The sequence below is a fragment of the Anser anser genome, assembly GCF_964211835.1.
Source record: "Anser anser genome assembly, chromosome: 9".
NCBI lineage: Eukaryota > Metazoa > Chordata > Aves > Anseriformes > Anatidae > Anser > Anser anser.
In genome coordinates this window covers 20,125,673-20,150,084 of record NC_139729.1, presented here as the reverse complement: position 1 = coordinate 20,150,084, position 24,412 = coordinate 20,125,673, and the positions used below count along the sequence as shown (strand labels likewise).

The following is a 24,412-nucleotide window of genomic DNA, read 5'->3' as shown; positions in this document are numbered from 1 at the left end:
CTCTAAGTTAAATTAAATCACATTACAGCACATTTCAAATGTACAAAATCTGACTGACTTCTGCAAGAGATTTTTGAAGGGCATAAATTCTAAAATAAAAAACACCATCATTATTTGGAAAACCAAGTCAGTGAAAAACCTATATAGAGAAAAAAAATAATTTTCAAAAGCAAGGGAAAATTAAAACTGCTATAATGATATATGATTTGTCTCCCTTCGTTCCCAGGGAAGACATTTTGTCAGCTTCCGACAAACTGCTCTTGTTCATTGGCTGGATGAAGCAAGCGGTGCAGACCGAGTGGACAGACAACCTCATGCTGTGAGTTTTAATGTTCTGCTACAGATTCAGTGTAGCAAAACAGATCTAGAAACACAGCAATGTCAAGCAGGAAAAAAAAAATGCAAATCTGGAGTGTCTCTTCAGGACTGAATTCACATTTCTGTATGTAGATTGAATTTTTAGATAAAAACAAGTCACTAAACTTACCTGCAGTGAAACCCATCACGACTGTCTAGATTAATTACTGCTTCCTAAATGTCATCTGCAGATTGTGCTTTCTCAGATATCAGGACATGATACATATACAGATGACTAATACATAAACATTTCTCCATAAGCAACCAAGGAAAAGACAAAATTGAGAAAAATGAAAACAAACATTCCAAATCCAGCTTAATTTTTATTTGGCGGTAAATAAAAATCACCGTGGCAATCCTCTACAAGACGATCATTTGATTTCACTTTTTGTAAAGTGGCCACTGGATTACCAGGAAAATTGAAAAGTAGTATTCTTATGCTTTTAATATACAGACCGTCTAGACACATTTCAGTTTTTACAATTCTTGTCTGCATTGCAGGTAAGGCTGCACAGTTACAGAATCCGAGCAGAAAATTGCCCAAGACATTGTATATTAACTCTGAAATAAGGATTTATTTGCACAGATATAACTAGGAGTTTGGGACCACTGCAGCACCTATTTGTTCCTTTGTGCAGTATCAATGTAACAGAAGTCCATATGACCAGCAGAACTTCACCTTAACCAAAATTTTGCAAGTAACAAGTTTGTAACAATTGAAACATTCCATTGATTTTTATTTTTTTTTTTTTTACTTCTCTGTTCCCTTATCTTTGCGACAGTTTTTAAACAAGTTAAAAAAAAAATGGTAAACCATCAGTATGCTGTCTGAGAAATATTTTCTTTAAATATCAAAAACCTATCAATTTTCTCTTTTGCAACACTACAGATGCAAAAAGGTATATTATTCTCAGTTATATTTCATGTTATTATAAAGATCTTGGTACTTCACTCCAGCCAGTAAGTAACATATTTGAACATGAACAATATGAGAAAAGTAATGAGGATTTTGAAGTCAGTATTTTATTTTGGCACAATTTCCAAGTATTAAATAAGCTTATCATCTTTCTGTGCTACTGCTTCATGTTTAAAGATCAAATATTACCTTTGGAAAGCAGTCACAGTCCAACTTTGATTAGTGTAGCAAGTGTTATTTTGTATTTTTATTTTTTTTATCACATATTTCAAAGTATATTAAAATAATTTTTGAAATGCAAATTTTCACTGCTCATTGAGGTAAGTATGAAAACAGATGCACCAAAAATGACAGAGAGGCATCCTGGGTTACAAACAATCCTCAATTCTCTATTTGGGCAAAAAGACAAGGCCACAAACAGAAATTTTGCATGAGAAATTCATTCGTGAAGTAATTATCACCTTTCAGATTCCCTTCAAATGAAGGAAATCTCACATCTCAGGGAAAATAGGCATCTTTGAATGAAAAAGTAGGCAGAAGAACCCTAGCTATCCATAACGTACAGTCCTTACTAACCTCTCGTATCCTTAAGTCGGTCCATATCTTTTCCCAGCCTAATGCCTTTGCACAGGCAAACACAATCACTGAACAACAATCATGTAGGTCCACAAGTTATATACACGATTAAAGTATATTGACAGCCAAGATTTCAGTAAAGTCAGCATAATTTACAGCACAACTATGCAAGGAGTGCAGAGGAAACCAATTCCTCAATCCATTATACAAAACAGTGCTGAAAATGTGAAGAAAACTTCTCCTGAGAGAATATCAGCAAAGTAGGAAAAATAAAATGCACCTTCCTTGAATTTTATTTTGATTCAGCCTCTTCATCCATGAATTCAACTAGCGGAGCATGTCTATTGGCCTGGGCACCTTCTTGGAAATGAACCTTTTTTATCACTCCTGCCTTTGGAGCCCTTATGGTATGCTGCATAGAAACAGATCAATAGTGAACCAGCAGAGTAGGTTGTTGTTGGTTTTCTTTTTTCTCTCTCTCCAGCAACTCTTAATATTACTCTTTGGAGCAATTAGAACATGACATACTTAATTACTTCCTCTGACACTTGTATATTTATTTTAAGCCTTCTTTTAAAATGTTATCCTACCCTTTATCAAGTTTTATTTCCTCATCAATATTTATTTTGGTAAGTATACTGGGGACAAAAATGCTAAATAATGGTGTATTTTGAAGTATGAACAGCTGAATTATGCTTCACTAATACTTTTTTTTTTATTACACTAGATAGCAGGCAGAAATAATAAAGTTTTAGTCTACAATATTAATCATATAACAGATTTGTTCCAAGAGCAATCTGCAGATTTACTAAAGACAATTTTGTTTGCTCCTCAGGACAGGTATTTACTGAAAAGATTTTAGGCAAATCAAGTTGAAATGCAAACATGACTATTAGTAACAGTGAAGGAATAGTGTGTTTTCATACTGATCCCCAAACTGGTATACTTGTTATTTTATCAGGTTAGTTTTCGATTTAAGTTTTGATTCTTGGTCATTTTCTACATAGGTTTTCTACATAGTCTAATGCCAAAACATTTACTAACAAATGTTAAATCCTCACATCAAGCAAGAATTCATTTAAATAATGTTTTTGAAATTTTACACTTTGAACAGCACTGCAAAAGAAAAATAAAAAGACATCTAACAGTCTGAGATATCAGCTGGAAAGGCATAAATATTTAGTATTCAATCTCAAATAATTTGGGGGTGTAACTCGGGGTGCAATGCTGCATTTCATGTAATTTTAGTGCAATTTCTACAGGGATGTCATTAAGGGAAAAGCAAATTTTCTCAACAATATTTATTCTGCTACCACAAACTGAAGTGTAAAATAAACTAATAAATCCAAATCCAAAGAGTTCAGGTTACAAAATCTATAGTTCAAACAATTTTAGCCATGGCCAAGCAATGTGACAACAGATAATGGCCAAAATACTAGTCCACTGAATGCCATGTGGACATACTAAAAGATTTTTTAGTATGCTCTTGGCAAAGCCTTTATGCAAATAATAATAAAATATACAAAAAAATCTTAGGTATATTTACAAAGTCACCAATAGGTGAATTTCTGCATGAAGTTACTGTAGGCATTAGAATAAATACACTTTTATCATGGAGAGCAAGGAATAGACCTAGACAGTTTTGTACTAGAAATGAAAGGATTGTTAGCTTGTTGTAAGAGGGATGAAAGGGACTGACACTGTAACCAAACAAATGTTAAAACATTTGCAGAGTGCCACAGATTATATAATCATCATTTTTTAATATTAACAACAAATGTAATCCCCTAAAATCTAGTCTGACGCAACACTTGTTTTACAGCATATAAAGTACAAGCAACAATCTGCACAACACATCATTAATGCAATCAAAACTGATGCACGTATGACCGTATTTTTATTTTCTCAGTAATTAAAGCTTTTTATATGTTACTCACCTCCATTTTCATAGCTATCATAACCATTAGAGGGTCTCCAATCTGAACCTCATCCCCTGCTTTCACAAACACCTACAATTCAAATTGGGAAAAAAAATCATGCACGTCTGATCTGCACCATTAAAGAACAGCAGCTGGATCTTGGCTAGCACGATCCACTGAGTAATTGTGGTTTTTCAGAACAGCCTCATAATATCTTCATTATTGTTGAATTGGGTATTTGAGTTCTCTACATAATACTCAAGGGGAGTTAAAGGTTTTACAAAGAGGTTCAATACCAGTCAACAGGATGATGAGGAAGCCATTTATGTTTCAAAGAGGAAACACTAGAAGCGACAAAGTATATTCGACTCCATCTGGGCTTAAGAAGCTTCTATTTTGAGATACGAAGTCCAGAACCTCTTCCTGGAGACAGACTCTGCAAAATCCAGAGATGGCAGGAGCCACCTATTTTTTCTGCAGCCCTGATTTAGAATGCTTCTTGAACTCCATGCAGTGGTCAAAGCACCAAGCCTGCCAGAGTTCAAGAAGCATGTGGACAGCACTTGCTATTGTGGAGCCAGGAGTTGGGCTCAACAGTCCTTGGGGGTCCCTTACAACTTGGGATATTCTATGATTCTAGAATATCTCTCTAGAATGTAAGAGATCCACAATTAATGTACTCCACCTTCTCAAAGGGTTCGTGCCTTTTTTTTTTTTTAAATCACTAGCAGAATCCCCTAACTACTAAAATTATGTATCCTGGACATCTCCCTTCTGTTGAAGCTTTTCCACCATATACAGAAGACATTGCTAAGTTAAAGAAAAAAAAAAAAAAGAAAAAGAAAAACAGAAACAGAAGCTTAAAAATAGAACTTAATAGAAAAAGCATATTTTTTTTTTTCCAAGCACATCTATCATCTCATTCTTTGGTTACATGAAATGGGTCAAACAGCCTATAGCATTTCAGGGAACTCTGGATTAGAAAGCAGTTAAGATGAAGGAAAAATTCAAAAAAAAATTCAACCAGTAGGATTAGTTATATATTCATACCTTCCTGAGCTCTAGAAAAAGAAACCCAGAAGCCTGAAAAGACTCTTGGGTGGCTGCTGGAAGGTCAGACTAAACAGGACTTTATCTAAATGGGAGGACCCACACAGCACTGACATTTTTGGCCTTGACTCTTTCCTGGCAGTATAGAACCATGCACCATTGCTGGAAGAGCAACTCTTGACATAATAGTGTTGAATTCATTTTTCTACCCATATTATAATTACCTTTTCAACTGTGCCCGTCATGGGTGCTACGGCACCACCTTGCATCCCTGCTGAGCTCACTGCAGATAAGTACTTGGGTACAGGAAGGCCAATCTGAGCACTACCTTCCTACAGAAAATAAAATCAACAGCATGAGTTAACAACGTAATATAATACCACTAGTACGTGTGCTGATATACAGGAACAGGACAGACCCAGATTTATGCAGAAGCAAATTAGTTAATTGTTTGGGGTTGCAGACTACTGGAGCCAGGTCACAAGGATGGGGGGCATGCTGACTGCTTTGCAATGTCAAAGTCCTCAAGATCCATGCCTGTTGCTGCTGAAGGATCAGAGAGGAGGAAACTACACCTGTGAAAATGAGGCTCTACATGGACCTTTGTCCCACATCCATACCTTCTTTATTCATGCAGCAACAGCACAAAGTTTTAGAAAATTCGTAAAGGCTGTTTGCGTAAGGAGTAGGTAGGCTGCTAAGACACTGCCATCTTCATGGCCAAGCACTGTCAATACGGCAAACGTTTCACAGTCCACAATAATTGTCCTCTAATCACTGGAGCAACAAAATCTTCACTGCATGCTGCTGAATGTCTTAAGAGTCACAGAATTAGGTGTTAGTTTAGAAACCAATACATAATCATTTGCAACTCCTTTGATTCACCTAATTGCATTTTATCTTTGCACAAGCACTTATCTTCTCATTCACAGACCATAAGCAACTAATTTCTAATTATAGCTGTAAATCCACCACATATCAAAGCATTATGGGCCAATATAAAAATTTCAATTATGATTCTCTTCCCCATTCTATTGCAATTTATGTTGTTCATTTACAAGTATAAAACTTTAAACTTGTGATAAAAATGAAAGATACTTTACCGGAGAGAAGAGATAAATGGTGTTGTCCAAAATGACCAATTTGGACTTGCACACTGTTCCATTTACTGAAGACCTCAAGTAAACTGAATCACCTTCCTTGAAGATCTCTCCAGAAATCACAAACATTTTATCTTCAATCTGAAAATTAAACACTTTTATAAGGAGAAAGCCTAACCCTTCATGAACACTAAAATAATAAAGCAGAAATTAGTGTTTGTAGTATATATTCATAACCTGTGTTTTTTTTCTTCATAGATAATTCTGGATATATTTTTTTAATCACCTTTTTAAATCTTATGTATCCTTTATTTTTTGATTAACAGAATGTATTGTGTATCCAATGCAGTCAGCTCAGATTAGCTAATACACTCTCCCCAACACAGTCTGTATCATAAACTATGCAACAGCAGTCAGCAAAACATAAAGGTATGCTATTTCTCAAGAACACAAAAAAAAAAAAAAAAAGAATTTTCTGTTTAGTGATGGGACCTGGACCCCGTATTTCTAATTTGTCCTAACATCTTAACTTTCTTCAAACCCATATTAACCACCTCATTTCACAAGTTTCCACTCTGCTTTACAGAAGATAAGTACGTTTCTCACTCTTGGAAATTTTTCATACAAAATCTTCAACACATTCTCCATAAACATACAAAAGAGCAGAGAAAATCAGTAATGGAAACAGTGTCAATTAGACAACAAAACAGCAAAAGACCAAATGGAAAGGTCATTTATTTGCACGTAACCCTTTCATCTAGGTCAATGGAAATTGGACGTCTGCCACAGCTTCAGAATATGACGACATTAAGAATTTGAATGTAAGTGTGCTGTGTTTAGCTTATATTTTTAGTTGCAAGTCTTGCTGAATGATATTGGGAATCAGAGACTTGCTAGTCTTCAAGAAAGTTACAGGCAGAGATAAAATTCAGTCTACATTTATACAGTCACACACTATTTTCCACTGAACGAACACCTTATCACACGCATTGAATGGATACCGCCTATCTGACACTGATCCCTGATAAAATATCCTTTGCTTGATGAGCATCCTGAGCAGGGACGCAAGTTAGATCAACACTAGATCAAGCACTGTGAGCGCTTGCCAGTTCCCTGGCCCAGTAACCTGCTCTTAGTTGATATCGGTCCCAGGGCAGGTTTTGTAGCACTCTGGTGGCACTGTCCTCTTCATGATCAGCTCCCGAGGCACACAGCTCTGCTTCTCCAACCCTTATCTCCAGCTTCTCTCCATTTCCATCTCAACCTGCATTCTTCCTTTGGAGTCCACGTTCTCCCCAGTAGCACTTCACCTCCCGCAAAGACCTCACTCAGTGTCCTTTCCACCCTCTTTATATTTTGCTGACGTTACTTATATGGGAAAAGCCTAAAATGTAAAAGCTTTCCTGTATTACTTATGTAATCAATACACTCAAAATAACCTGAAGGTTATTTGAGGGATGCGGGTTATTTCAATATTCATATCTGCAAAAAAATAATTGTATAAAGGCTTGAATTACCTGACATGGGGATATACACCTGAAAGTGCAAGAATTTTCTCACTATTTGTGTACTATGTTCATCTCTATACAGTCTCAGCAGTTCATAAACACTGATTCCTCTTCATTATTTCCGTTTTCTGAATATTAAAAATGAGAAACTCATCTACAGAGAGACTGCATTCTCAAGTGTGTAATCATTTGGGGTGCCAAATTCAAGATAAAATCCATTATGACACCAAAAAAGGAGTGAGTATGACTCCAAGGCTAAAATACTGAAGTCTACAACAACTGCTGCAAGTGAACCAAAAACAGACTCCTAATCATCAAGCAACTTTAATTACAGTTGTTAACAAAAAAGTCTGTAAGAAACTGATTCTAATGAAATATCTGAAAAAAGTCTACTTTACCTGCATGGTGTATGATCCTTCTTTACCGTAACTTACAGCTACATCCACAACTGTTCAATAAAGCAAAATATATGTAAGTTAATATAATTATAGGATCTAGAGAATAAAACCATATAAACTACACTTAATCTTTTTGATAAAAAAGAGACCTACCAATACTAAGAGAAGAACGAGTATTTTCAGAGTAGCTTAGCAGACACTGTAGATTTCACACTGAATTCTAGACAATTTGCCTTTCAAAGCTGACCATCTGAAGCTATGCTCTGAAATCTGTACATTTAGTTACCTGGACAGGAAACAGATTTTTGAGGAGGAAGAACTGCTTAACACTACCACACCTAAGTCACGTCAAACAAAACAGCACTCAGTTCTTCCAAAATCTCAACCTTATTCATTTAAGTGATGAACATCATTAGTGCCGTTTGAATTTGGTTTTTATCTCTTCAAGATCTAAGGGCACAGATTTAATAATTAAACATGCAACTTTGTGAATTCCCTTCCCAGCTTCAATTGCTTAAAACTCAACACTGCTTCCATCTGCTATTTCTTAACCTGAATTTTCAATCACCAGTTGAAATAACTTTCTCAAGTATTTCCTCTCCCTCCACACCCAATTTTAATCACTTACTATTTTCCCCATCCAGCAGAGACAGTTTTCTAGTATAGCATATATTTATTCTTCTACCAGTGCTGGATGCAAATGGTGAGAATTTATCTAAAACACAAAACATACAGACATGTTACTTTTATTACAGTTTGGCAAAACACACAACATTTAGAACTTACACCACGAAAATCACTGTCCTATTAAACTTACACATTTATACTGCACATTAGAGATCAGGGAATCCCTGCAATAGATGGTGACAATCCATCATTCAAACTGCAAGACTGAATAAACTGAGGCTGTATTCATCTACATAAAACACGTAGTCCTTTTCATCCCATTAAACCCCTCTGCCTCTCCCAATTCTAGCCAGTCAGTCTTTATCTCTGAAGACCTTGGTCCAACTGTAGGACTAATGGTGACAGATACTCACTGCACTTGTAAAGAGCAAAAAGGACGCAGTGACATAGATTAAGAATCCCAAGGTCTTTCAGACAGGCGCTTATCTGAAGTGCCTAGGGAAGTAGTCTCTACATTACAGTGGTGATATATTCAATATCTGTCTCTCAACAGAAGTTATAGTCTGCTGTGTGCATAAATATCTGACAAATGCTATAACGCAGAACCCTGAGCAGGCACCAAGTAAGGCAAAAAGGGAGTACACAAATTAAATAATTACACATGAGGTCACAGCACTGTCTCATCCAGTCAAGCAAAACAAAACAGAAGAAGAACGATCCTTACCACCTGACTGATCTCTAAAAGCATCTGTCGCCATTTTCTCTTTCAGTATGAGTCCCAGAGCTGCCTGACACACAACTTCATGTCGCGTTGCCTTTTTGGCTGGAAACAGTTCATCATGGTGTTGAGGAATGAAATTAGTGTGCACATTTCCAGCCTCAAACTGTGGGTGTCCTGACAGGCTCAGTAAGAAATCAATATTAGTGCTTAATCCTACAATCTGTCAAGAAAAAGAAGCATATTGCCAAGTTGAAATGAAATTATGAATGCACAGCTTTCTGCTCAACTTATGCATAGATGAAACTTTCTTCATACAGCACCAACAATGCATAGCTTATGAACAAAATGTAATTAATTCAACTGGTACATTTTCTTACATATAAAACCACTACTTTTAAAAAAGATTTTTTTTTTTAATTGTAGATTTCTCAAAAGCACTCTGTTTCCAAAACGATACCTTTGTCCACTGTGAAGTCAAAGAAAGCTTTCCAGAAATAGTTAGGGGAGGAGGTGATTTAGGGAAAAAAAATTCCTGCTTTGGAAAATCTTGCTCTGAGTATTCAAAAGAACACTCCTAATATGAAAAGACTCTCTTGTTAAAAATTAGTTATATAAGTTTCAGATATTCCAGATATCCAGATATATTATTTCAGATATTCCATATTCCATATTATTCCATTATGTTTTAATCGCAACAAATATAAACAGTGAGTTTTTAAATCTACTGTACCCTATTCATTTCCTGTACTGCAAAATATCTAATCAAGTATATATATAGAAGATATATATAAAATACCTGTATTTTTTAAAGAGAAAAAAGAGGATGACTTCTTGAAAATAAGTCATAGATTAAAAAGTCTCCTTACTTCCTTACCACATGTATAATCTAAAATCTAATTGCTTTTATAAATCAGAAATTACAAGCAAACATCATGTGATACAAATTTTACCTGCAAATTGCTTTTATTTTAAGAAAACTATGACAAGGATCAACACGTTTGTTATTTAGCCTTACTGTTCTACAAAGACCCAGCTGTATCATCCAACTAAAAGGTATCACCAACTTAAAAACCCATGTGGAAAACTGGACTTCACACTTATCTCTATCAACTCCACCAATGAAAACAGTTTGCAAATTAGGAAAATAACAAATAATGAATCTGAAATGGTAGTGACAATCCAAACTTCTTCTAAAAACCACTTCTGCTTTATTGCAGTTTTTTTTATCTGTATGCTGTTAGCTCAAGGTGTTCAAGAAGTTAGTTCAAGATTTGAAATCACACTGGGTTCCTCCTACTTACATTATATTGATGCAAGCTGTATCGCAACTTTCTCAGTGCTGCTTGACGATCGTCAGCCCAAACAACTAACTTTGCAATCATTGGATCATAATGAACAGAAACCTCATCACCTAAAATATATGAAAAAAATTCTGTAACACTACAAACGTATTTTCAGAAAGCTGGCGTACATAATGCTGCACAGCATATGGAATTAAAACTCTCTGACGCAAGTAATGGCATGTTTCTGTATGGTCTTAAAGAATATTTATTAACTTGAATGATGTGACCTGGCATTTCAGTTCCAAGGAAAACCTCAGTACAGACTTTTGTACAGGTAACATTATTCAAATTAGCCGGACTAATAAATTGTGATAAGAATAAAATCAGCATAATCCAGCAGACAATAATTTGTATAGAGATAAAATAAGGAGGTAAATAAAATAAATAAAATAGTGATTGTACATGCACAATCATGAGGAAGAATAATTCTGTGGAGATTGGTATTTAACAACACCCTGTGGGACAAATTTATTTAGGCCAAAGCAGCAAACGTTTATAATGAAAAGCTTTTGATGTTTAATATTTCTAACTACACCACTGCCTTTAGTTTTACCTTGTCTGACTCCAGTTTCTATCCGGGTGAAATTATCAGGTGGTGGGGTGGACAAGTGCAACAATGGCCCAGCCCCTGGCATGAAGTTATTATTAGGGTCTTCAGCATATATTCTAGCTTCAAATGCATGGCCTCGGAGCAGAATCTCTTCCTGCTTTAGGGGAATCTTCTCTCCAGCTGCAACCTGAAAAGGTGTTCTTTTCTTTAATGCAGGATCAATATTCTGGAGTGTCAATGTATGAAAGAAGATTAAATATCCTTCCTCCAAACACGAGCTATTAGAAAGTGCGTTAAAAAAGGGCAAGGAAAAAAAAAGTGTTAAATCATAAATGGCTAATTCTGAACTTACTCCTTCCTTTTTTCTGAGCCACTAGTCAAAGGATTTTGAATTATTACTGTAAATTGACCTCATAGTATTTCACACAGCTTAAACATAATGGAAAAAGTCTTCTTTTTCCTACTTGTTATGTCAAAAACAATTAAATGCTTAAGTTAAAGGTTGACCAACCAAGATGTTATTTGAGAGAAAAACTGCTCTAAAAGCAGACAATAAAATGGATTACTGGCAGCCAACACTGTTGGCATAAACTGCTGATTGTTTTGTATAGAGGGACCTGTACATGTAGATGATTGTTTCTCTAGGGTAATTTCTAAGAATTTACAAAATCTTTAATAGGCAAGAAAATATCATTTTATTCCTCGAAGGATTTTTCATTACAAATGCAGGAATACCAACAAACACCAATAACATGCCAGTTTGAGACTGAAAAAAAAACAGCTTTTAGGGACAAAATAATAAACCTGCTGCAGTTCAACAGACAGGAGACCTTCACCAGGAAGCAACACAAACTCCACCTACAAGTGGAAATACCAACTCCTACTAAAAATCTTGAGCAATGTTTTTTCTTCATTTGAAGCATTGTGGGTTTTCCATGCTCACTGAACTATGGCTTTCAGCAGAGGCAGCAGAATACAACCTAGCCCTCAAACAAATATTACTACACAGATTTAAAAAAAAAAATTCTCTCTCAAAGAACTGACAGACATTTTCTGTCTTCAGACTCACATGCAAAGACCAGTAAACTTCTTCACCTTCTCTCTTTTTAGTGTTGTTTGACCCCTGCTCCAACTCAGCCCTCAATGCTCAACTTCCACTCCTAGATCAGCAAGCCAAAAGCCTCCTTTTTTGCATCCGCATTTGGCATTTTGTTTTTCTTTCTGTTTACACGAAACACTCCACCACCCTATCTATTTAAGCTCAATGTGTGCTGCTGTCCTCACTTTTTGATTTATCTAAATAGATTTTTTTTTTTTTTAATTTCCAGTTCCCTAAGGTCCAAAACTTCCTGTTCAAATGTGTGAGTAATCTCTCTGCACACTGGGTGTGTGAGGAAATAGCCTGTTTCCAGCCCACATAACTATACATTTATTTTAGAATGCGACTATACTGGTACAACACCAGACATATTTTTGTGAAGAGTCTTCCTTCCATGGCCTGATCAAAGTATTATTTGGGGCCAGAGATACATTTAAAGTAGAGTTTAAGATACTGTTGAGCATGGCAAGAGAAAGGTCAAGACCCTACTCCTCCCACTTTCCATATCCTCTACAGTTTCACTAAATATATGGAGAGAAAGTTTTTCTCTCCAAAATTGGAAGAATTTGTTGGAATTGAGAGCAACCACAAAATACTTTACAATCAAGGTAATAAGAGATGCTCCTCCAGAGCAAAGAAAACTCTACCCAACTAGCGGAATGGCAAATAAGCATCTGAAAATCTATCTGATCTCTCATAGGCAATACCAAAGAGTGCTACTCACCAGACAAGAGGGACTCTGCATCTGAAATCAATTATCACTTACCCTAAGCTGCCACTCCACCAAGTCTGTTCCAGTGATCATCTCTGTAACAGGGTGCTCTACTTGCAGTCTGGTATTCATCTCCATGAAGTAAAAGTTATGCTGGGAGTCCATAATAAACTCCACTGTTCCTGAAGTATTTAATAAACAAAGGACGTTTCACGAGACTTTCTCAAGACAGATATCTAAGGCACGTAATTGATCTAAATAACAACAAGACTATCATTTCTAAAACAGATGCAATGAATCTCATTAAATTCCATGCAAATTATCTTTACGGGTGACACAGTTGAGGTCTGAAACAAAAGAGTTGTTTCCTTGCATATTTACATATTCTGTGCCATTTAGTGACCATTCTCCTCCTTTAGCAGTACAGCTACATTTCATTAGAGGTCTAGAAAAGTACATCAAGACTGCTGAAAGCACTGTGTCTAAGGAGAGGGCATGTATTTTTTTTTTTTTTTAATACTTTTTTAAATAAGCATCCAAAGAAGCCAATGGGAAAACAGAAGAAGTGACAAATAATTTTAGCAGGTAATTTTTCATTTGGAAGATAGTATGGATTTTATAGACAGTGAGTTTTGTTTTTTTTTTAAAGGCTTTACTGTTTGAGGATAAGGTTTTATTCTTTGTAAGCTGAAAGATAAATTATTTTCCTTTGCCTCGTTTAAACTTACTAACATTCACAATGCTCGCTTTCCAAAAACAATCTTGTTGATTGAATCATCTGCTCTGAAATTCTTCCTCTTTCTGTTCTCCTGCCACTGGTCTTAAGCACAGACCGGGTACACTCATTTAAATTTATAATTACATGAGAATTAACTATTACTTGCTTCCACCTTAAAAAAAATCTGGCATGTGTGTTGTACACTAAAACAATCAGATGTCATTTGCCCTGAGATTCAGAGTCTTAATAAGCTAAAAGGATATCACTGGAGCATCCACACCTCCAGACCTACCTGCTCCTACGTAATTCACTGCTTTAGCTGCTTTGACAGCAGCTTCTCCAAGTCTCTTTCGAACTTGAGGATTAATTCCTGGCTGTAAATAATAACAGTAATACATAAAATAACAAATTTCAGTGATATTAAACTTACTATGCATGAATATTTTGCAGCGTCTAGAAACTGTACTGTAATCCTTGCCAATAAGTGATTTTTTTTTTTTTTCCTAAGAATCACTTTCCTAAACATCTTGATTTTTTTTTTTTTTTTTAGGTAGAACAGTTTCTACAGCAAAATTAAAACAGGTGGTGAGAATTACAAATAAATTACTACCCCGTTTGATAAATTACATGGTGGGGCTTAGCAATGACTTTAAAAATATGTCATTTTATAAAAATAGAAAAATATAAGAACTTTCTTCTCACCCCTGGTGCCTCTTCAATGATCTTCTGATGTCTTCTTTGCACGCTGCAGTCCCTCTCAAACAAATAGACCGCATTGCCATGCTGGTCACCAAACACTTGGACTTCAACGTGCCTGTTTCATAATAATAGATGTTACCATATATTTCACTGAATCCCCAATCCTGCAACTGACTTCACCCAAACAGACTTTGAATTTGTACACAGTCCTGTACTCTTCAGTAAGATTTCTTAGAGGTTTAGGTGTCTGCTCTTGAATAGCCAAAAATGTACAAATGAGGGTCTTAAATGAAACCTCATTGGTCAAAATAAACAAGATATATATTTAAACGCTGCTACCTCTCTACTAATTATGACGTTACGATAAAAGTAGAAATATTTCATTATTATTTGATTATTTTCCTCCAAATTTCAGAATTTAATATAATTTCAGAAGAGGCAGCAGCCCTGACTCTAGAATAACCTTATTTATTTTGACATACCATTTCAGAGGACAGCTATTAAATGACAGAACTTCATTCTTTGTGTAAAACTAAGGAAAACTTGTCACCATTCAGGTAAATCCTCCAATGCTGGCAAATTCCCCAAGAATTTAATGAGATTTTCTCATGTCTAGCTGACAGCATAAGCAAGCCCCCACTTTCTTTCTTATGAATGCTTTCTTTACAGTGCTGCTTCAAGAAAGAAGATGTAAAGTGCAAGATTATCAAAAAGACCTCTGTCAAAAACTCATAAGAAAAAACAAATGAGTTCAGTTTCACAGGTCAGGACGAGCTACAGACTATCACTTCTGTTTTAAATATTAAGTTAGAGGAAGAATAAATAACTAGTTTAGGGCATCTGAGGGCAGCAGAAACACCACAACATCTTTACTCCATTATGTAGTTGAAGTAGTATAAAGTGATTCTTTCTAGATGGAAATTTCACTCTATTACTAAAACACCTGCTTATTTAACAGTAAAATAAACATTATGCTGTTCTTATTAAAACATCTGTTTCTCACCTTGGATTATCTACAAACTTCTCAATCAGCATTGCATCATCATTGAAAGACTTCTTTGCTTCTCTCCTTGCTGATTCTAGTTGGTCCAGAAACTCCTTTTCTGAATGAGCAATTCTCATGCCCTACAACACACACACACAAAGAAATAAAACATATCTAAATGTCTAAGAATACGGTACACAGTAAAAATCCTTGATGTACACAAACAGGTTCACGACTAAAACAGCAAGAAATGCACTTAACGATAACAATACAAATTGCTCATCAATTTCCAATAAGCTAATCCTATTATAAATCCTACTGAAAGTGCCACTAGAAGTGCAATAGATATTATCAATACATTGATATACATGCATATCAAATGCAATTTGATTCTTAAATATCACTGAAGTTTTCCAAGACTGGCAAAGAAAACCTGATTTTATTATAAAATAATTATAGCTATTATGGAAATAACAAGAATTCTCTGTCATTCAATTTTTGCAGATAAATATTCCAGAGTAAAATCAGATTTCGACAGGGAATTCACAATACATTAAAAAGTGTCTAGACACCAAATAGTTAAGTATATTTCTAATCATTTTTATTCAACATTTAAAACTGTTAATAAAAAAAGACAGAGGCTATCACTAGGTAACAATTTCATGTCACCTACTTTCACACAGATAAGCCTGAATGACAATTTTTCTGCTTATGCGAATTACTGGAAATCCACTGAAATAAAACAAAACTCTCCCAATTTACTCCAGCTACTTATTTTCTGCCTGGCTGCACAATGAATGACATAAGATTTCATTGTGCTGTACTGGACATTATTAATAAATTTTAACCAAACATAGTTTTCCAGTTTGTTTTCAAACATTTCTTTTAGAATAAACTAGAAACTGAGGCATGACAACTTTACACCGTGACAAACAGATCTGCATTATGTCCTTTACCTTTCCTCCACCTCCGCGAACAGCTTTAATCATTACTGGATATCCTATTCTCTTGGCATGGTCTTTTAGACATTCATCTGATTGATCTTCTCCATGATAACCTTCAACAACAGGAACGCCAGCAGCAGACATTATAGCTTTGGAAGTGCTTTGACAGAATAGTTTTATGTTTAGAATGAAAATAATATTTTTCTCTTACTTTTAAGCTCCAAACCTATATATGTTACCCATGTTAATTCTCCTTACAGTAGTTCCACTGATACCAGTGAGGGTTACAGAAGTGGATTATGCAGCATTTTACTGTAATTAATCAAATGCTTCAAATAGTGACTTTTTTCTCCAATCTCTCCAGATAAAAGTGGTGGTCAATTCAGGCTTATTGTTCTCTCTTATCTTTTGACCCATGTTATGGAGGTCAAAACCTACCATTTTTGTATTACCACATTACACCTTACCAAAACTATATTTAAGGTTCTACAAAGACAAAACTCTTTTCATGATACAGGCTGGATTCACACCACATAAAACACTTGAGCATACCACCAATTACTTCAAACAGGCATGCAAAACTAGATAAATCACAGAGGTAATTTACCCTCATATTAGCAAGTTATAAAAAATTAATTTGCTGAAATTAATATTGCACAGTTTGTGTGTTAGTAATAACCTTATTTCCATATCCTAGTTTTATACTTTATAGACCAAAGAAATGTTTCCAGGGTAAGTAACTATGAATAAGATCCTCTGTGATGAATAAAACTTGTCACCCCATTTTACATCAGCCACAATAACCTCTGATGATAGGGAGTTTTCTTTTTTTTTCACCATTTTGATTCATTCAGGATCAATATGCAAGAGACACAACCTGACTCCTGAACCCTCACCTATATAACACTGCAAGGACCCTGTTCTGGAAAACTAGAATCAGTTAAGTATTTAATTATTAAGATCTCAATAACTGAACAATTCTTATGTCTACATGAATTCCACAGTTGCAAATTCCGAGCTTATTCCTTTGAAGAAAGCAATAAAAATAAGACAATGAAAACTGATGGAATAAATATGTAGCAACTGGTCCTTTAGTAACAAAATTAGCCTCGCCAAACTGTAAATAGCATAACCAAGTAACAGATTAGAAATAGATACCTCTTAATACCCATATCTCTGATAGCAGATGAAGGCGGACCTATGAAGATGATTCCCTCTTGCTTGCACAACTCTGCAAACTCTGTGTTTTCTGAGAGGAAACCATAACCTGGATGAATAGCCTAAAATAGAATAATGTTACCAGCCTATTTTTATATTAGTTTAGCTTAGAATACCCTGAAACTTCAGTATAGTGCTAAGGAAGCACAAGATGCAAATATCATGAATAAACATGAAAAACTGAAGAGCAGGCAGGTATCCAAAGATTTAAGGTCATGATCAACGTACCTGTACCGCGGAGGCCTTGGCCACCTTTATGATTTTCTCCATGGACAAGTAACTCTGCTGTGAGGGTGCAGGACCAATGCAATATGCTTCATCTGCCTGTTACATCAAAAATAGGTATTACACGGATTGTTTATTAGACAATAAAAAGCAATTTTAACTTCGAATTTCTCAGCTCATTTTATTGTTTATCAGACTGCTAGTATGCAACAGTTTAAATCATTGCCTCTCTTCACAGAGAGACTCAACTGGGAGAAACCTGGAGAACTACCATTTTGAATGAATGTTAGTCCCATAAGAAAGTGTTTGCAGAATCAATCACAAACATAATGAATATACTTCACCATTGCTACATGCATGGAATTCTTGTCTGCTTCACTGTAAACTGCTACAGACTTCACACCCATTTTCTTTGCTGTTCGCATCACTCTGCATGCAATTTCTCCTCGGTTTGCAATAAGAATCTTCCCTATGTTGTGAACTCCTATTTAAAGGGATGAAGCACAGTAAGCAAGTTTAAAAATAAATATATAATTAAAACCAATGCTGGAAATAAAGCGATTTTAGAATTCTGATCTCTTTTTCACCATTTAGCGTTTATTCACGACAACAGGGTTCATTTAAATCACCTTGCTAAATTTTACTATTTTCTTTCTTATGTTGCTTAAATACTAATATGCCTAAAAAACAATTCTCACACTGACTTTGCAAACTTTGTATCACAAAAGGTCTCAGAGGAAAACGTCACAGAAAATGTAATATTTGTGTACGTTGAGTATGACTACAACAGATAAATTATTCAAAATGTTGTTTAAAAATATTAAAGGTGATTTCTGGTATAACAGGTACAGACTACTGTTTTTGATAACTATACAAATATAGCATACTTATAAAAAAAAAGAACCTACATCTTTTCAGGAACTAATGGTCTAAAACTAATTGTAAAACTATACACGTTACACAAGCAATTGAACCTTGCAGCCAAAGAAAGCATGTTACATACCCACTGCCGAGGAGACGCATCTCACAAATCTTCGTGCTGGGTTCCATTGCCTGTACAATCAGAAACAAGCAGAATAGTTACAGAAGTGCATAAAGAAGTTGCAACCGAGCTACTTCTAGTTTCAGGTGCAAAGAAAGCACCAACCCAACTCTGAAGCTTTTGATACAACTATTTACACAGAACATACCGAAGTACAACATGCTAAGGAAGGGTGGACAAACTTCATCAGATCTCTGTGTAAAAGGGTTTCCCTTTAGACACAACAGGAACAATGAACTGCCCCCTCGCTTTCTGAGCAGCATTCGAAGTTGAAGAGTTACTGTGGGTTACTCTAAGTCCTTTGGTGGACAAAACAGAGCATGGCACTTAATACAGAGTTGGCAACATGAAGTATTTGGGAAAGAAGACACAACCACAAAATAGAGTATCTTGCACAGGCAATAGTTGTTTATACAGACAGAAGGCACAAGAGCTGAATGTGAAAGATGTCAAGAAAGAAGAGTTTGAAAACTGAGAACAGAACTCTTCTATCTGTGAATTTCATTTCAGAAATGGAAAGTTAAATCTCAAATATGACTGAAAGCTCTAAAGAAACCAGGTATTGAAGACTAAGTGGCTGCAAGAAAATGCTGAAGCAAACTCTTGAAGAAGTTTTAATTAACACATAGGTCAACTTTGGAATCTTGGATCAAGTCCAGTAATTCTTAAATGATACTGGACAAAAAGATGCAAGACGTCCTTGACGCCACACGATCAACAGCGAGATGGGACATCGCTTCCTGAACTTTTAACAGACAGCTGTCATTGTCACCAGCTCCTTCTGCCCTTACAGGCAGCACGGGGTGGCTACGGTGGGGAGTCAGTGACAGGTATCAAACCCCGAGTGCCCAGGACAGTTTGATGGAATCCACACCAGTTGCTAAAGCTGAATTTGAGGTTGTTGGGTTTGGGTCTGTTTGTTTGGGTGGGCCTTTTTTCCACAGCAGAAGCCGGCGCCGAGCAGCGCCTCAGCTCCCAAGGCGCACAGCCCCCTCCCCGCCTCCTCCCTCAGGCAGCCCGCCTGCACCCTGGGCTCCGCGACGCCTCCGCCAGCCCCAACCGCCGCCCGCCCCGCCGGCAGCCGTTAACGGCCGGGAGGAGAAGGAGATGGAGGAGAAGGAGGAGAGGAGCCGGGCATGGGGAAACCGCGGCGGAGGGAGCGCCGCCGCCTGAGGGAGCCGCGCGCCGCCCGCCCCGGCCCGCACTCACTGACGCTGCAGCGCCCAGAGGCAGCGGCGGCCCCGCACCAGCGCCATGTTGGCGAACGCGGAGGCCGGCGGGGCGGGGGTGTGCGCGCCAGGCCGGCCCCGAGTGGCTGCCGCTGAGGCGGGCGGCGGCGAGGAGGGGCCGGCGGGGCGGGGAGCCGGAGGACGGAGGTCACCGGGGGAGGTGCCGAGAGGGGGCTGCTGAGCGCTGGCTCAGCCGGTGGCCGACTAGTGGGGCTCGTTCGGGGAGGCAGAGCCTGGGGGAGGCGGCAGAGAAAGTGGGCAATAAAGTGACGGAATAAAGCTGAGATAAACGTGAGGTGAAGCAGGCGGCAGGAGGAGTCTCGGATTCGTTTATGAACGCCTGGGCTCTGAGCTGTGTGCCTGCAGAATGGACTGCCCCGGGGGTTGTGGTGACATATGAGGGGTGGCTGGGAAAGGCATAGGGATTCCCTGCCACCATAGCGTCCCTGTGCCCAGGCACGACCACCCAGCTCAAAACTGAGCAGTTTATGTGGAAAAGAGGGGTGAGACACGTCCCATCTCCACAGACAATGCAGAAGGGGCACCTCTTGCCTGCACCTCTTGCTCAGGTGTCGCCATATGGCAGGCATCCTGGTGCAGGGCCCTGCTAAACTTCCCCGTGCGGCTCCAGCGCCCTGCTTGTGCCCTGAAGAGACAGGGCACAGGGCAAGCTGCAGCTGGGTCAGGCCTCGTGGGGCCGTTGTTACTGTCCACGTTTAGCTGGCTCTCATTGCACAGCAAGCAAACAAGCTTGAATCACCAAGGTCACCTCACTTGTCTCAGTCACACCGATTTACAGAGCCCAGGTTAACAGAAAAGTTCAGATGAAGTGTGATACCGATAGACTGCAATAAAACATTTCCAGTGTAGTACTTAGATGACCATGACATTAAAATTATCTATGTAGAGAAATGAAAAATCAGTAGCACTTATTCAAAGTATTAACAGTTACTTATGACTCTGGAGGAAGGAGAGGCCTTGCAAAGGATCTAGATATGTTGGCACATTGGACAGCCATCAACACCTTGATGTTCCCCAAAGACGAATGCTCGGTGCTTCACAGGACGAAGCAACACCAGACACAGGCACAGCCTGGGAGATGAGTGGCCGGAGAGCAGCTCAGCAGGAAGGGACCTGGGGGTGCTGGTGGCAGCAGGCTCAGCGAGAGCCAGCAGCTGCCCTGGCAGCCAGGAGGGCAAACTGCACACGGGGTGCATTAAGCACAGCACAGCCGGCCTAAAGAGGCGATTCTCCTGCTGTGTTTAGCGTTGGTGCGGCCTCACCCCGAGTATTGTCCCTGAAAGCATCCAGAGGAGGGCAGCAAAGCTGGTAGAAGGGCTGCAGGGCATGTCTGTGAGGGGAGGCTGAGGACGCTTGGGTTGTCTCCTCTGGAGAAGAGGCTGGGGAACAACCTCACCGCTCTCCGCCACGTCCCAAGGAGGGGAAGCGCAGAGGCAGGTGCCGGTCTCTGCTCCCTGGTCACTGAGGACAGGGTGCATGGGAATGGCACAAAGCTGCACCAGAGGGGTCAGACAGGACATTAGGGAAAGCATCCTTACCAAGAGGGTGCTCAAACACTGGAACAGGCTTCCTCGAGAGGTGGTCGATGCCCTAGGCCTGTCTGTGCAAGAAGCATTTGGATTGGGATCTTAATAACATGCTCCAACTCTTGGTTAGCCCTGATGTGGTCAGGCAGTTGGACTAGATGATTTTGTAGGTCCCTTCTGACTGAACTATTCTATTTAAATAGCAAATGGACCACGCTTTTCCCCAGGAACACTCAAGCCATCAATTGTAATAGTGGCAATATTATTGATATACAGATTAAACAAAATTTTCAGCATGTTTGTCTTTAAACACAAGATGGCAGCATTTTATGCAGTTTACTATTAAACACTAAGAGAGCTAAGGATATTCTGCAATACATAAATCAGAGGTGGTGGAGGATTTTACACTTTGAACAGTAAAACTAACAGAAGTAGCAAGCACATTTGTATTGCAAATCTGCTCTTGGTTAAAGTGTCCTGTCAGTGAGGCTTTTAGAGCTTGCAAGGTCAAGTGGGATCACTGGTTTGAATATGCAGATATTTGAAAGGGCAATGTAATAAAACCAAAATGCAGAAAGTAACCGTTTTCCCACTGACACCAGAAATATGCTTTATGTTCATGTACATAGATGGAGGTGCTGCAGTGAACCTAGTGACGTACTGGATATGTTGGGCTGGTAACATTTTAATTTTTATTGTAGAAGTTTGTATATTCTGAAAGCTGCTTTACATTATTTATTTGAGTACTTATCCCCCCACCTTTTTTTTTTCCTATGAGCAGACTGTGAACAACATAATTTTTTTGAAATTTGAATTCATTTTACTTGGGGAGATAACAAAAAAATAATTCCACAGCAAAATCATAAACTCATAGAATCATTTAGGTCAGAAAATACCTCTAAGATCATCAGGTCTGATGAAAAAGGTTAAACATTGGCTGGGCTCATTAATCATATTCTTTAGACATGTATGGGCTATAGGAAAGCCCCAGCAAAGCCAAGGTTCAAAAACAAGATCCATGTCTTTAATCCGTACAGATTTTCTGACTCAGATTGAACACTTTCTATTTTCCCAACAACCATTTATGAGGTTTCTGCACATGGGAATACAACTTACTCCTTTTAAAAAAATTGAAGGAAGAGTTAAGAACCTGAGACAATGAAACAATAATTTAGTAAGATACTTGGGATCTGGCAACTTCATAGGGAATAGAACTTGCAGAAAAAGTGAAATGCAGGTTATCTGACATTTTGTGGCTAGCTGGGAAAGCCCAGGTGCTGGGAACATGAGCTTCAGACATGCATGGCCCTGAGTTATTGGCGTGCAATGGCCAGAGCTATTGGTGTGAGAAAGAAAAAGATTAGCTCAAAGTTGCTTAGCTCCCTCCACATATTAACTTTTAGCTTGAAGCATGTCTTTTGCTGTATGCATGGGCTTAATTTTCATGATATGAGCATATGTTAATCCCTGCACATCTCTCACTAAATATAGGAGCATTTCATGTATGCACCAGATAACCCTTAGCCCTTGTCTGGGATCCCCAGCCCCTCCTGCCCTGGTGTCCCCGGGGAGGACACTGCAGATACAAGCTTATTTCAGATCTTTCATATCATGAGTGGCAGAGAGATAAGCTCAGTTTTTCCTTTGGCCATCCATGTACTAGTGAGGATTAACTTCATAAAAATCTTTCTCCACTCACCCTTGCTATTTTCCTCAAATTGGTGCTTTTTTTTTTAAAAAAAATACTTCTTTTCTCTCTTAGACACTGTGATGCAAAGCCATTTCTTCAGTGAATCCCAATGCTTTATGCTTCTAGAACAGTCCATGGCGTGACTTACAGATTTATTTTTTGCCTTAAAAAGAAAAATGGTTGATTATTCTTCCATCTGCCATTAATCCTTGTCAAGAAAGAGAGATTTCTGAGATAACCAGCAGTCGTTATTATGACAATTTATCCCTGAGAGAAGTTTCTTTCTTTCTGCTGCCCTTGTTGGCACTTCTCTAATAGATAAGTCTCATGCATCAGCTGTCAGCAGCGTAAAGATAAGTTTTTCTCCTCCCATCTTTACCACATCTGCTTTACTGCAATTCATCTAACTACCTTAGCTTCTTTAGATATGAAGAACATGACGTGAGACTCAATCAGCCATTTCAGAGCCTTATCTTGCACACAGAGTGAAGGAGGTGTCCTGTTTCCCAATCTCTCTGCCCACCGCTCTCTTTCTGAGTCAGCCCAGCTACATTGTGCAGCCTCCCGACAATGAGACGTTACGGGAACCTGCACCCAAAATGGGGTCTGGCTGTGCTTATTAGCTAAACTTGGCTTCAAGTTTCACTGGAAAATCTTTGAAGATGAATCTGAAGAACTTTTGTGTGCCCCCTTTTACTGAGCAGTTTACCCCTCACAGCTGTGTCATGGCTTTGCTATTTTAAGGTGGCTGTTGTGTTATTGACGTAACGAACAGCAAAATCACAGCAAAGTCACATTCGTTGGGGAATTCCTTTGAACGGCATAGAAACTGTTGAATTCTGGAATTAATATCTGGTATTTTCCGAGCTATTTATTTCCTCTGTTTTCCATAACTGAACACTGAAAGGATGCATTCTCTTCCGAAGACTCTCAGAACAGTTCCTAAGATTATTATCTGTGAAAAGAGTTTAAACACAAATTAAAAAACATCCATTACATCTGCTGTGAGTTATGGTCTGTGTTTATTGGACCAATAGGAACCAAAACGAGAAGTAGACATACAAAAAAAGCAACTCAGGAAGTTGTGGGGGGATTAACAGAAAACTTAATACTATGTTCAATTTTATTTATTTTTTTTAATGCTGATGACACATAGATAGAAATGTCAGATGAGATGCCCAAACCACAGAAAAAATCATTGTCAGAGTCATGGCTAGGCTATAAGCAAATCTGTGTATG

At 38.0% G+C, this 24,412-nt stretch overlaps 1 protein-coding gene across 1 annotated transcript; it reads right to left on the bottom strand.

Moving 5' to 3' along the window:
* Window positions 1-663: 663 nt before the first annotated feature.
* On the bottom strand, window positions 664-20,024 carry MCCC1 (methylcrotonyl-CoA carboxylase subunit 1). The gene is made up of 19 exons (XM_083848432.1): window positions 19,917-20,024; window positions 18,669-18,718; window positions 18,010-18,149; window positions 17,669-17,764; window positions 17,381-17,502; window positions 16,235-16,382; window positions 15,297-15,418; window positions 14,297-14,408; window positions 13,887-13,968; window positions 12,931-13,058; window positions 11,069-11,252; window positions 10,474-10,583; window positions 9,176-9,392; window positions 8,453-8,539; window positions 7,825-7,874; window positions 5,922-6,059; window positions 5,043-5,150; window positions 3,787-3,858; window positions 664-2,261 (listed from the first exon to the last, which is right to left on the bottom strand). Exons 1-19 carry the CDS (start codon window positions 19,961-19,963, stop codon window positions 2,142-2,144), a joined length of 2,133 nt encoding a protein of 710 aa, XP_083704558.1. The 5' UTR covers window positions 19,964-20,024; the 3' UTR covers window positions 664-2,141.
* Window positions 20,025-24,412: the final 4,388 nt, after the last annotated feature.

Excerpts from the sequence above, each read along its gene's own strand:
- MCCC1 (XM_083848432.1), bottom strand. The coding sequence starts at position 19,963 with ATGGCGCTGGTGCGGGGCCGCCGCTGCCTCTGGGCGCTGCAGCGTCA. Across the intron at positions 17,765-18,009 it reads ATTCCATGCATGTAGCAATG|GCAGATGAAGCATATTGCAT; the intron begins GTGAAGTATATT and ends TTGATGTAACAG. Across the intron at positions 3,859-5,042 it reads TGACGGGCACAGTTGAAAAG|GTGTTTGTGAAAGCAGGGGA; the intron begins GTAATTATAATA and ends TTTGAATTGTAG.